The sequence below is a fragment of the Geotrypetes seraphini genome, chromosome 7 (assembly GCF_902459505.1).
Source record: "Geotrypetes seraphini chromosome 7, aGeoSer1.1, whole genome shotgun sequence".
Lineage (NCBI taxonomy): Eukaryota > Metazoa > Chordata > Amphibia > Gymnophiona > Dermophiidae > Geotrypetes > Geotrypetes seraphini.
This window is the reverse complement of record NC_047090.1, coordinates 159,467,433-159,480,430: the sequence shown is the minus strand read 5'-3', so window position 1 is coordinate 159,480,430 and position 12,998 is coordinate 159,467,433. Positions and strand designations below refer to the sequence as shown.

The window sequence follows — 12,998 nt, the reverse complement described above, 5'->3', positions numbered from 1 at the left end:
ATACCCCTGTACACGTCATTGGTAAGGCCCCACTTGGAGTATTGTGTTCAATTTTGGAGACCGTATCTGGCGAAGGACGTAAGAAGACTTGAGGCGGTCCAGAGGAGGGCAACGAAAATGATAGGAGGCTTGCGCCAGAAGACGTATGAGGAGAGACTGGAAGCCCTGAATATGTATACTCTAGAGGAAAGGAGAGAAAGGGGAGATATGATTCAGACGTTCAAATACTTGAAGGGTATTAACATAGAACAAAATCTTTTTCAGAGAAAGGAAAATGGTAAAACCAGAGGACATAATTTGAGGTTGAGGGGTGGTAGATTCAAAGGCAATGTTAGGAAATTCTACTTTACGGAGAGGGTAGTGGATACCTGGAATGCGCTCCCGAGAGAGGTGGTGGAGAGTAAAACTGTGACTGAGTTCAAAGAAGCGTGGGATGAACACAGAGGATTTAGAATCAGAAAATAATATTAAATATTGAACTAAGGCCAGTATTGGGCAGACTTGCACGATCTGTGTCTGTATATGGCCGTTTGATGGAGGATGGGCTGGGAAGGGCTTCAATGGCTGGGAGGGTGTATATGGGCTGGAGTAAGTCTTAACAGGGATTTCGACAGTTGGAACCCAAGCACAGTGCAGGGTAAAGCTTTGGATTCTTGCCCAGAAATAGCTAAGAAGAAAAAATAAAAAATTTAAATTGAATCAGGTGGACCATTTGGGTCTTTATCTGCTGTCATCTACTATGTTACTATATGTTACTATGTTTTTCTGTTATCACTTTTGTGAATAGGGAACATATCTATTTATTTACCTTGACTTCTGAAGTTTTCTATGAGCGGAGTAGAAGCCTAGCGGTTAGTGTAGTGGGCTAAAAAAGGAACTGGGTTTGATTCCCACTGCAGCTTCTTGTAACCCTAGGCAGGTCATTTAACCCTCCACTGCTCCAGGTACAAAACAAATTGTGAGCCCACTAGGGACTGATAAATTACCTGTATATAATATGTAAACCACCTTTGTTGTACCATAGTTATGAAAAATCGTATTTGCTTCTTTGGCTAAACTGGTAGTTTTTCATCTCACATGTCTTGAAGCACTTAGTGTGTTATCTTATCCCTATTACCAGCTAAGCAAGCGTGTAAGATGACAAATACATACAGTGCCATCATCGTTCATTTTCAAACATGATCCAAAGTCCGCCAGGCGTATGTGGCCATTCATGTCCAAAAGAACATTATCAGGTTTTATATCCCTGTGGTAAAAAAAAAAAAAAAATCAATTCTCAAGAAACAACAATCCAGAAACAAACATATGTAACTGCTCATGAACATGGGCAACCATTAAATAATTTTTCAGTATTCATAATTTTTGCTTTTGGGATATTATTAATCTGTTTTTGTTTAGTACTTGAACATGTTATGTAAGATTGCATTGAGAACATCTGTAACCCAAACAGGCTATTATAAGTTGCCTCAAAGAAAAGAGTAAATGAAAAGCTATAGTTAATTATTTCTCCCACTAGTCTTTAAGCCCGTTACATTAACGGGTGCTAGAATAGATGTGTGTGTCTGTCTTTCTTTCTCTCTCTCTCAATGGCCGCTTTCTGTCTGTTTGTCTTTCTTTCTTTCTGTCTCTCTCTTTACTCGGCTGTCCACCACCACCCCTTTCCTGCTCCCCCTGTCCAGCAGTAGCCCTTCTCCCTTCGTTTTACATCTCCCTTGTCCAGCAGCAACCCTTCACTGCTCCCCCTGTCCAGCAGCAGCCCTTCTCCCTTCCTTTTACCTCCCCCTATCCAGCAGCACCTCTTCCCTGCTCCCCCTGTCCAGCAGTAGGCCTTCTCCCTTCCTTTTACCTCCCCCCCTGTCTAGCAGCAGCTCTTCCCTGCTCCCCCTATCCAGGGGCACCCCTTCCTTGCTCCCCCTGTCCAGCAGCATCCCTTCTCCCTTCGTTTTACATCTCCCCTGTCCAGCAGCACCCCTTCTAGCCCACCGGCATGAACCTCATGTCCATCTCTCCCTCTCTTTCCTCTGTTCATATCTCTCCATCCCCCTTCTGTCCCCTCCCTGAATTTCTCATCCTCTCCCCATCTTGCCTCCTCCACATCCATTTCTCCCTTCCCCCCGTTTCTCTCACTCTATAAACACACCCCTGCCAACATCTACTCCTCCCCCCTCCTCCCTCCCGCCTGCTCATCTGCCCGCCGTGTTTAACGTCAAAGAAAAGCGTTGCGCCGCGCTGTTGCTGGCCTCGGCATCTTCTGTCCACTGCAGCCAGCCCTAGCGGAAACAGGAAGTTGTCAGAGGGCGGGCCACAGTGGAGAGAAGACGGCGCAGCGCTTTTCTAAGAAGCTAAACGGGGCGGCGGGTGAGCAGGCGAGAGGGAGGAGGGTGAGAAGTAGATGCCAGCAGGGGCGCCTGTGCCCCCCCTCCCCCCGTTCCAATGCCTATGGAATCAGCAGCAGCAGTGGTTTCTCTGGTGGTGAGTGAGGGTGGGTCACCGGCATGTTCCCTGCCTCCATGTTCGAAAATGGAATTCGACATGGAGGGACATGTCATGCTGTCAGGGAACACGTCGTCCTAAATGCACATGCGCGCTTAGGGATTTATTATAGAGGATACTCAACAATCAAATTCTTTACAATGGTGAATAAAAGCAGAGGTCAAAGATGCTATTTATTTTTTTTTACTTTTTTTTTCCTTTACGTCCTTCGGAACAGGTTACAAATGTACAACATAATCAACAAGAAAGCTAGCGATATTCTTTGCACAAAATGATGAGTAATCTCTTATATTGTCAACACTAAGCTATTATATCACAATTATCATTTTAGCTTATTTCAATAACTAAACAGTGAGTCAATAATCATAAAATATAACTTTGAACAACAAAGCATGTCCTTTGCTAATCCTCAATTTATTATTATTCTTTTAGAACCAGCCATATTTCTAATCTCAGAGCAAACCTCAGACCCAGGTTCCAAGAGCCAGACATCAATAAAAGAATCCCACATTCTTTTTGTTTTGCTCATAACTTTTCCATATTATACTGTAGGTTTGCCACATACAGTGGTACCTTGGTTTACGAGCATAATTTGTTCCAGAAGCATGCTCTTAAACCAAAACACTCGTATATCAAAGCAACTTTTCCCATAAGAGTTAATGTAAATTTGAACAATTTGTTCCACATTCCCAAAAACTTAATTACCATTAAGGTCGCCTCCACCGCTGCCTCTGCCACAGACCCATCCACACAGCTTCTCCAATTCTCCTTCTCTGCTGCTGTGCGCTGCCTCTCACTGCAGGTGAGAGTGAGATCAGAAGGCCTGAGCATGCGCAGATGCTCAAGGCTCAGCAGCAGACCGGCGGCAGGCACTTTTATCACCGGCGGTGCAGGGGTAAGGACAGGGCCAGTCGGGGAGGGGGGGAAGAGGCGATAGAAGCACTGGTGGCCTCGGGGGGAGCAATACTGTTGATTCCCGCAGTTGGGTCGGGTGGGGGCTTGCAAATCGAGTCAATGCTCGGTTTACAAGTCAAAAGTTTGCTGAGTGTTTTGCTCGTCTTGCAAAACACTCGCAAACCGGGTTACTTGTAAACCGAGGTTTGACTGTACAACTTTTCATGGGTGGCAGTGTAGATGTCATCCAAAATGAGGCCAAATTAAGCTCAGTGTTATTCAGACAATGTCTTAACGATCCTGTGATGAGATAGCACCCTAGAGATATATGAATGAAACAAACAAACAAACATAGAAAGTCCCAGAATCCCAAGGTATTTCTCTAGAAACTAAACTTCATATTCTAAGGAAAGATTAGGTTCGTTTACCTTTGTCAGTTTATTTATTTATTCAATTTTCTATACCGTTCTCCCAGGAGAGCTCAGAACTGTTTACATGAGTTTATTCAGGTACTCAAGCATTTTTTCCTGTCTGTCCAGGTGGGCTCACAATCTATCTAATGTACCTGGGGCAATGGGGGAATTAAGTGGCTTGCCCAGGGATTGGCTAGCATTAAGACAAACAAATTAAAATAGTGATAAAAACTCTTGGTAAATGATGCAGATTCACATAATCCCACTAGCTCAGATTCAGAGATATCCAGCCTATTTTGCATCTCTTTTGTTGATATGCCACTTGCAAATATTAATAAGAGATTGTTTATTGTTAGGCAATTGGTACTCACTTTGGAGGTTGGTAAAGAGAATTAATTTACTATCCTCATATTATCTGACCTAAGGTGTTAAGGGATTTGTTCCTACATTGATTAAAAACGGGAGTATTGTAAGCTCATTTAGAACTAAACATTACTTGTATACTGGGGTCAAGGAAACTGGATTACCCACAGAGTTTGAGAAAAGAGTATCCCAAAATCATAATGTATAATCTACATAGGGACACAGACATGCAAATCCTACTCTCTGTCTTCTAGACAACCAGAGCAAGTCTGCAAGGGGGATCAAGTCTTTCTTGGCAACAGCGATAAGAGTCTGGAAAACATGCTGTATTCCCCTGCACTTCTCAGACTTTCCCAAACCCTCAATATTGAGCCCCCTACAAAGACAGGGCCCTCAATTTAACCTGTGGGCAAAAAGGTTCTCTCAACCCTGTTCTTTAAAGTTTACCTCAGCTACATCTCCAATATCCTCAACCAATTAGAAGAAAGAAATCTAGTAAGCAAATATTACTAGCTATTGGCAGGTCTACACAAAGCTACTGCAGTAGAAAAGCACAGCACTGGTTCCATCACAAATTACTTTCAATGTTGCAGCCAAATGTCAGATGGATGATTTCTGGCAACTATATGAATCATAGTACTCCAAGCACAAGCAGAGTCACCAGCACTGCTTCCTAATAACCCACTTGTTTACCTAATGTTTTGCTGGCACAGGAATTCAGAAGTGAAGCTTAACAATAAAAAAATGCACAGAGTGTACTTTGTCTTCCTGACTAATTTCCTCCCACTGTATTAGAGGAAGGAAGGTTATTTTCCTTTATATCTTTCACAACAGAAATAGGGCTGAAACATTTTTAAAGCATAATTAAAAATGTTTATTTTGGAATAAATAGAAACTAGTCACTTCCACGTGTCTTGCTGCTGTACTTAATTTACAGTTTCTAATAAATCTTTTGATAGTATGCTACTGAAGGAAAAATCAATTTATAATACAAGTTCTATCAGAAATGTATTTGCGTAGTCGAATGTTTAGCTGTAATCAATACATTTTTGCACTTTGAAATAAATTGCAGAGAATAATAATCTGCCAAAAATCAGACTACAGTAACCCAGTCACCTGGATGATAATGGAAGATGTACAGTTAGTGGCAGAAATATGAGGTTTATGTGTTTGGTGTCATTTGATTTAAATTTTAATCTGCTGAGAGCAGCTAGACTACACTTGCAGAATAGCAGCTAAATAACAAAACATCTGGACATGCCTGAAATCACCCCTAGAATGGAAATTAGGTGAATCTTGCAACCTTCCAGATTTTAAATACCGCTTCCTTACCTGTGAACATAATGTAACTGATGGATGGAATGTATGGCAAGAACCATTTCAGCAAGATAAAACCTGGCCATATCTTCAGGAAGTCTGTCTTCAAATTTACTTAGGAGTGTCAACAAATCTCCACCTACATAGTAGTCCATTACCAAATACTATACACAAAAGAGAAGATCGAGAAAATCACAGCAATTTAATAAATGTTGATACACTCTCATTCAGGTGGCAGCCAACATTTGTCAATTTTGCAAATAAAGGGAGCAAAGGGTTGACTGCAGATACCTTCTTTCCTTGACACGCCCCTTTGACTCACTGCTTTTGCTTCTACTGTAATATCCCTAATCATAATACTATAAAATATACTGCCCAAAGCAAGCAGCTTCAATTCTGGGACTTGCATTCAAGTTTAGCATAAGGCCACAAAAGAAAATATGAGTTTTGATGGTTCCAAATTATTAGGAGAATAAACTGTTACTCAAAAAGTGAAATATGTCAAGGACAGTTATGCAGCCACTGGGATAGTTATGAAAAATTAATTTACAAATATTGTTTGCTGACCTCTAAATAATGTTATTTACATATTAATTTCCAGTTATTCACAAAACACTTTCTTCTCCCAAATTTTACAAATGAAAAAAGGGACAATAGCAGTATGTTCTTATAGTTATCTATCTACATTCTACATAAGAACCTCACACCTAGTGACACAGAAAATTCTAGCAAGCTGAAGAGCCTGATGAGGTATGTCTGACCCACAGTACCATAATAAAGGAGGAATGAGGGGAGCCTGTCTTGTGACACTGCAGACAGAAAATGACACGGGGAAAAATTATGTCCCCGTCAATGCCCCGTCCCCAGACCACCATCCCCTTCACCGCCTTGTTCACCGCCTCGTCCACGCAGCATCCATACAAGCCTTAGTACTGCAATATTTAGCTTATTCTTTATAAATCAAAGTTCTGGCTGCTGAACTAGAGAAAGAAATGTTCAGCTGGCAGGGCTTTGTTTATAAATTTTTATCAACACAGCTAATAAACTACTTTATCCTATAGCAAAAAAAAAAGGAAATAAATAGAAATTTTTTTCTACCTTTTTTGCTGGTTTCTGCTTTCCTCATCTTCTCATTCAATTCCTTCCATCCACTGTCTGTCTTCTCTCAGCGTCTTCCATTTGCTCTGTTACTGTGCCTCTCCCTTCACTCCCCCCCCAATTGGTCTGGCACCCATCTTCTTCCCTCTGCTCCCCCCATAGTCTGGCATCTCTGTCTTCTCCCCACCCTGTCTTCCCCATTTCCCTTCCAGCGTCTTCTCCCCACTCTTGTCTTCCCCATTTCCCTTCCAGCGCCTTCTCCCCACTCTCTCTTCCCCATTTCCCAGTTTCTTCTCTCCGCTCTCTCTTCCCCATTTCCCATCTTCTCCCCACTCTCTCTTCCCCATTTCCCAGCGTCTTCTCCCCACTCTCTCTCTTCCCCATTTCCCAGCGTCTTCTCCCTACTCTCTCTCTTCCCCATTTCCCAGCGTCTTATCCCCACTTTCTCTTCCCCATTTCCCAACGTCTTCTCCCCTCTCTTTCTTCCCCAGTTCCCTTCAGGCTGCTTCAGTGTCTTTTCCTCTCCATCCCCCCACCTCCAGCACCCTTTGCGCAGTCCAGCAGCTCCCTCCCGCCGGCCAGCCATGCATCTCTCTTCCCCTTACCTTCTCTTTGTGGTGATTTCAATCCGTTGTATTGCAGCCGGAGCCTTGAAGTCACATCGCGTTGGCTGCTGGAAAAGTCTCTTCCGATGCAACTGGAAACAGGAAGTTGTGTCAGAGGAGACTTTTCCAGCAGCCACATGAGACACAACTGCAAGGCTCTGGCTGCAATACAACGGATAGCTTTATAGAAATCGCCACAAAGAGGTGAGGGAAAGGGAGGGAGGGAGGGGGCTGCCAGACCACATGCTCGTTCAACTGCGGAGACAAGACCATTCACCGCTCCAAGGGGCAGTGAATGGCCTTGGCCCTGTACTCGTAGTGACCTTTTTTTGTCATCATTTCGGCGGGTTACTCGTGACTAGCTGCGGGTAACAACCACCGTGTCATTCTCTAACTGCAGAGAAGTAGTTTTGCTATAGGAAAGTCACTATAAAATGCATTAAAGAGCAGGGAAAGAAGACATACCAGGTAATTTTCATCTTGGAAGGCATAATGCAATGTGGTAATCCACTGACAATCACCATTTACTAAAACATCTCTTTCTTCACGAAAACATGCTGTCTGGAAAGGAGAGCAAGAACAATAATTTCTGTTAAGCATTAACCCTGAAAACAGATGAAAATTACTATCTTGCTTAATGATTTTTGACATGACGTGCTGAGGTATTAATTTAAGTAGTAATTGCATTTATATTTGCTGTCGTCCTGGCTCTGTTCTAGAACTTGTTTCTACATCATTAAGTCATTGTACTTGCCAAATTTTGTTGCTTATAGTTTTGCAAGAAAATTTACTCTTCTTACATTAAAAGTATGCTCATCCTTTTTTCTTCAAACAACCTTTAAATCCAATTTTCTTTTTACTGTATTCAGTAAAGGCTATCAGAAAAGGCTGCCTCAAGTTCCCGGGGCAGTCTTGTGAGACTGTGAGAATTCACGAGACTGCTGCAGGATCATCCAGCAACAGTTTCTGATTGCAGATCTGCATGGGACAGGAGGGAACGAAGATTGCTCCTGCCTTGCTTCACCGCTAGACCCATAGGATTCAAAGGTATGTTGTAGAGGGGTCCAAGAGGTGGGGGTGGTTAACATTTGGCTGGGAGGGATTGCGCCTGTCCCGACTCACCAATGGACCACCAGGGCTTAATAAGGCCCACGAGAATCCTGCAACGGGTCCAGAAGGCAGGAGGGTAGCGGGGTGTTGAACAGTTGGCTGGGACAAGACACGGGAAAGATCAACTCCTGTCCCAGCTCAATGCTGGACCACCAGGGCTTAAGGCAAGCCTGCAACGGTTCTATGTGGCGGGAGGGGGGGGAGAGATGTGCAGACCTGAGGACCTGAATATAAACAGAGACCCCACCCCCCATTTTTTCTGGCCCAAATTATCCAATAACATTTTAGGAAGCTATACCATTTAATTCTTCTAGTCATTATCCAAGTCTAATTTACTAGGGCTTAGTTCCAAAAACATTTAATGAGACTGATACTGTTTGTGTGTTTTATTGAAGAACTAGGTTAAAATCAAATTTAAAAAAAAAAATGGAATGTTCCACTGCTATATGCAGATCAGCTGGATTAGTGTTGGGGAAGAAAACACATCAGAAGAAGGGAGTAGATGGTGATGTACAATCTCTGGTCCAATCATGGGCAAGATGCAGTGGTAACCTGCAATAAGCATGATGCCAGCTGTGGAAACCCTGAGAGAACCTATAACCTTGCTTCACAGAGAAAACATCTTTAAATTCACCAGAGACTTTTATTTATTTTAAAAACTTATATTCTGCATATTCTACAATTCTATGCAGAGTACAATAAAACATCCAAATAAACACAAATTACAGCCTTCTCATACAACACTTATTTTAAAACCAACAGATAATCATAATACAATAGACAAATTACAATACGACAAACAAACATACAACAATGCAACTGACAAAAAAGACAACCACAAAACATATTACCAACATCTCATTGCTTATACTTGACTGAAACTTGACTGCTGGCTCGTTATTCACTGCTACAGATTGAAAAAGCGCATAGAAATAGACAAGTTTTCAATTGTTTTCTAAACCGCAATACTGATGATGCTTGTCTATGGGAAAAAGAGACCAGCTGACTTTCACATCAAAATTCAAATTGATGACCAACGGACTTTCCTGCCTCATTCACCTCAAGCTCCAGCCAATTGGGTTTCAGGACCTACTATATAAAGACAAACTGCAGACCTCAAAGCATACCCTGTGATTACCGCCATTACTAAAAAAAAAAAAAAAAATTGAAATCATACCTGTAATTTTTCATTCTTAAAGATATAAATGTTTTATTTTTGTTTAGCTTGGTCAAGCCTGCGTACAGCATGGAATTCTGGTCATAGTGCAACATTACAAATTTCAGAGGAGGAACCAGCTAAAATAGAGATGCTCAGTATCAGCATGGCATTATGCAAGTTAGTGTACTGACACTTCAGGGCCTACCAAGAGTGTAACCAAAGGACTCTGTGAGATTTTACAAGTCTGACCCTTGGTAATGTCCGTGCAGGTAAACTGCATGTCTCCTACCTTTAGGGCTTAGTTTACACGTTTTAGGACAAATGCTTAAGAGCAACAAAAGAAACCAGCTTGTTTTCAAGAGCTGGACCGTCAAAAGAATTCATACCTCCTTGGTAATCAGGAGACATCAGATCAAACAAACCAAATTATAACAGGAAGATACTGTAAAAGAGAATTCAGGTACATAAACACCAGACAAGACATTTAGGGCTAGATTCACTAAGCAAACCATCGTATACTGATCACTTTGTGACCAAATCTCCAGCTCCATTGCCGCCCTTCTCTCAGCTAGCCAGAATATTTATCTCTCTGCACCGAATCGCCATCCTGCTGTGCCCCGAATATCTCCTGCCTGCCGCCCCAAATCGCCACCCTGCTCTGCCCCAAATCTCTCCTGCCTGCCGCCCCGAATCTCTCCTACCTGCCCGTGGTTTTAACCCGCAGGTTTAAAGCGGGTTAAAACCATGGGCTTGCTGGGTTAGTAAAAATAAAAATAAAAAAAATTGCGGCTCTACAGATGGTCTGCGCATGCGTCAGGATTGCTCTCTAGCAATCCGTGCAGTGGGTAGGGGGCATGTCAACAATTGTCCCCATTTGCAAGCAGGCCTTTTGTGAATTCGTCGGCCTGCATGCAATCGGGCATGGATCGGACACGGAATAGGGGGTAAGTGAATTTAGCCCTTAGGGCTAGATTTATTAAGGCCATGAATCGGATCCAATCCAATCCATGGCCGGGGGGGCTGATTCATGAAGCGCCCTTATGCAAATGAGGGCATTCAGAATCACGCCACCAACTGACCGCCTGGACCGCTCTCCAGCGTTCCCTGCCTCCAACGGAAGAGGAAGTTGCATCATCAGAGGCGGGCCGGCCTAGCAAAAGCCCCGAGGCTGCATGTGGAATCGCCTGCTCAGCAGTACCTCTCCTCTCCCTAGTGACAGCTCACTGTATGCTTTAAACTTCCTCTCACAGCTGCAGTTAGTGTTAGTTTAGCCGCGGTTCCATCAGGCCGCCTCGGGGCCTTTGCTAGGCTGGACCACCGCCGATGAAAGAGGAAGTTGCATCTTCAGAGGCGGTCCGGCCTAGCAAAGGCCCCGAGGCAGTCTGATGGAACTGCGGCTAAACTAACTCTAGCAGCAGCTGTGTGGGGAAGTTAAAAGCATGCAGGGAGCTGTCGCTAGGGAGAGGAGAGGTACTGCTGGACAGGGAGAAGAGGAACTGCTGGACAGGAAGAAGAGGTACTGCTGAACCTGGCAAAAGGGGAGGGGAAGGGAAAGGGAAAGGTGCTGCTGGACTTGAAAGAGAAGAGGAGGGAAAGGAAAGGTGCTGCAAGCAGGAGGGGAGGGTGAGATGGTGCATGGGAAGACAGCATATTAGTTTTGAGTAGGGTGGGGAGAGGGAAGGAAGGAAGGAAAATTGTTGCAGGATGAGTGAGATGGATGAGAGAGGGACAAATGGATATGGTGTGGAGGAGAGGGAGAAACTAGGCATGGGGAGAGAACACATGAGTGGGGTTAGGGAGAGATAGACTGGGGGTGGGAAAGAGGCGAGGAGAAAGAGAAAGCGTGCAGGAGACAGAAAGTGTTGGACTCATGGGGAGAGAGAGATGGATGGGGAGGGCAGAAAGGAGGGAAGGGGAAATGTCACAGGGGAAGGGGGAGAGGGCAGAGAGTAAAAAGTTGGACATGGAGGGAGAGAGAGAGAGAGAGAGATGTTGGTTGGGAAGGGAATGAGGACTGGAGGAGAGGAAGTGTGCAGGAGGCAAAGAGAAAGAAATGTTGGACTGGTGGAAAGGAGGGAGAAATGTTGAATGTTGCAGTAGAGGGAGTGGGAGAGATGCACCCTGGATCTCGCTCTCTTGCCCCACTCCCTTTGTAGCAAGAAAGGGAATGAGAGCAGGACAGTGAAAAGTAGAGGGAGACATGTTGCCAATAGGGGTGGGAGAGAGAAAGAAAAGCTGGACTCATGAAGGGACAGAGAGAGAGAGATGTTGGTTGGGGAATAGAATGATGTCCGGAGGAGAGGAAGTCTTCAGGAGGCAAAAAGAAAGGAATATTGGATACAGAGTCAGAAGGAAGTGCAACCAGAGACTCATGAAATCACCAGACAACAAAGGTAGGAAAAATGATTTTATTTTCAATTTAGTGATCGAAATGTGTAAGTTTTGAGAATTTATATCGGCTGTCTATATTTTGCACTATATTTGTCTATTTTTCTATAGTTGCTACTGAGGTGACATTGCATATTTTAAAGTCATCTGCCTTGACCTCTTTGAAGAAAAAAAAAAAATGAATACAAATGATTAACATTTTCCCTGTGTACAGTGTGCTTTGTGTTTTTTAAATTTTGTGGTTATCAGTGTGTGTATAAGAAAAATGGATGGAAGGAATTACATTACAATTAATACTATTATTATGGGGGTGGGGTCAGGGGTGGAGCTTGGATAGGACTGGGGCGGAGCTTGGGCAAAGGTACATGGTTGATATTTGTTAGACTTAAGGGGTACTTGGCTTGAAGAAGTTGAGAAACTCTGCTTTAAAGCACCTACAAGGAATGAGGACATGATATCTCAATGTCTGATAGCTCTTTTAACCAGTGTTAATGGAAATATATTTTCAAAGAGAAATGTGCAAGGTTTCCATTTAAAAATGAGCAAAATATACATGCTAAAAGAGCTTATGTGCAAAGCAGCTGAGCAGGGGCAAAACAGCATTATGTACTTCTAAAAAATGCCACGTACATGGAAAACTTTGATTTTACTTTCTAACTTCCTTTCCTTGAGATCAACCAATTCAGAATGTGTAGGCTACACCCTCAATCAGCAAAGACAGCGACCTAATTGCTGTGAGCTCGGTGCTGACACTTATGCGGATGCAAGTTTGATAATGTTACTAAGCTCTCTCCACAGGAAGTCATCAACCTGGGATCAAAAGTCCTGTACCAATACCTGAGACTGAGCGGGCATCAATGGTACCCTAGGACATCTGGGGGTGGGAGACCTCGAAGAAGATGAATGCCCCATGAGAGACAACTGCGGTATAGAAGGAAAACTTTGATATTGAGATTTGGCCTGCATCGAGGGATTCGATGCCAAGGCCAGTGACATTGGTTTGGAGATGGAAAGCTTCTTAACAGGTTTTTCAGATGAGGGAAGGTCCAATGTCGATGCAGAAGCCCATGGCACTGATGACTGTCATTTATCCAGTATGTTAGGACCAAACAGTTTTTCCCGTTGAATCCTTCAAGCTTTAAGAGAGCGCTTCTGAAG

General features: G+C 43.4%; 1 protein-coding gene across 3 annotated transcripts in view; it reads right to left on the bottom strand.

The window, feature by feature from the left end:
- Window positions 1-12,998, bottom strand: part of CDC42BPB (CDC42 binding protein kinase beta) — a 344,482-nt gene that overhangs the window by 270,267 nt on the left and 61,217 nt on the right. For all 3 annotated transcript variants that reach the window (XM_033950846.1, XM_033950844.1, XM_033950845.1), the window contains exons 4-6: window positions 7,649-7,744; window positions 5,496-5,644; window positions 1,153-1,246 (exon numbers count right to left, since the gene is read on the bottom strand). In XM_033950846.1, coding sequence (XP_033806737.1) covers window positions 1,153-1,246; window positions 5,496-5,644; window positions 7,649-7,744 — 339 coding nt within the window. The remainder of the gene's footprint in view (window positions 1-1,152; window positions 1,247-5,495; window positions 5,645-7,648; window positions 7,745-12,998) is intronic.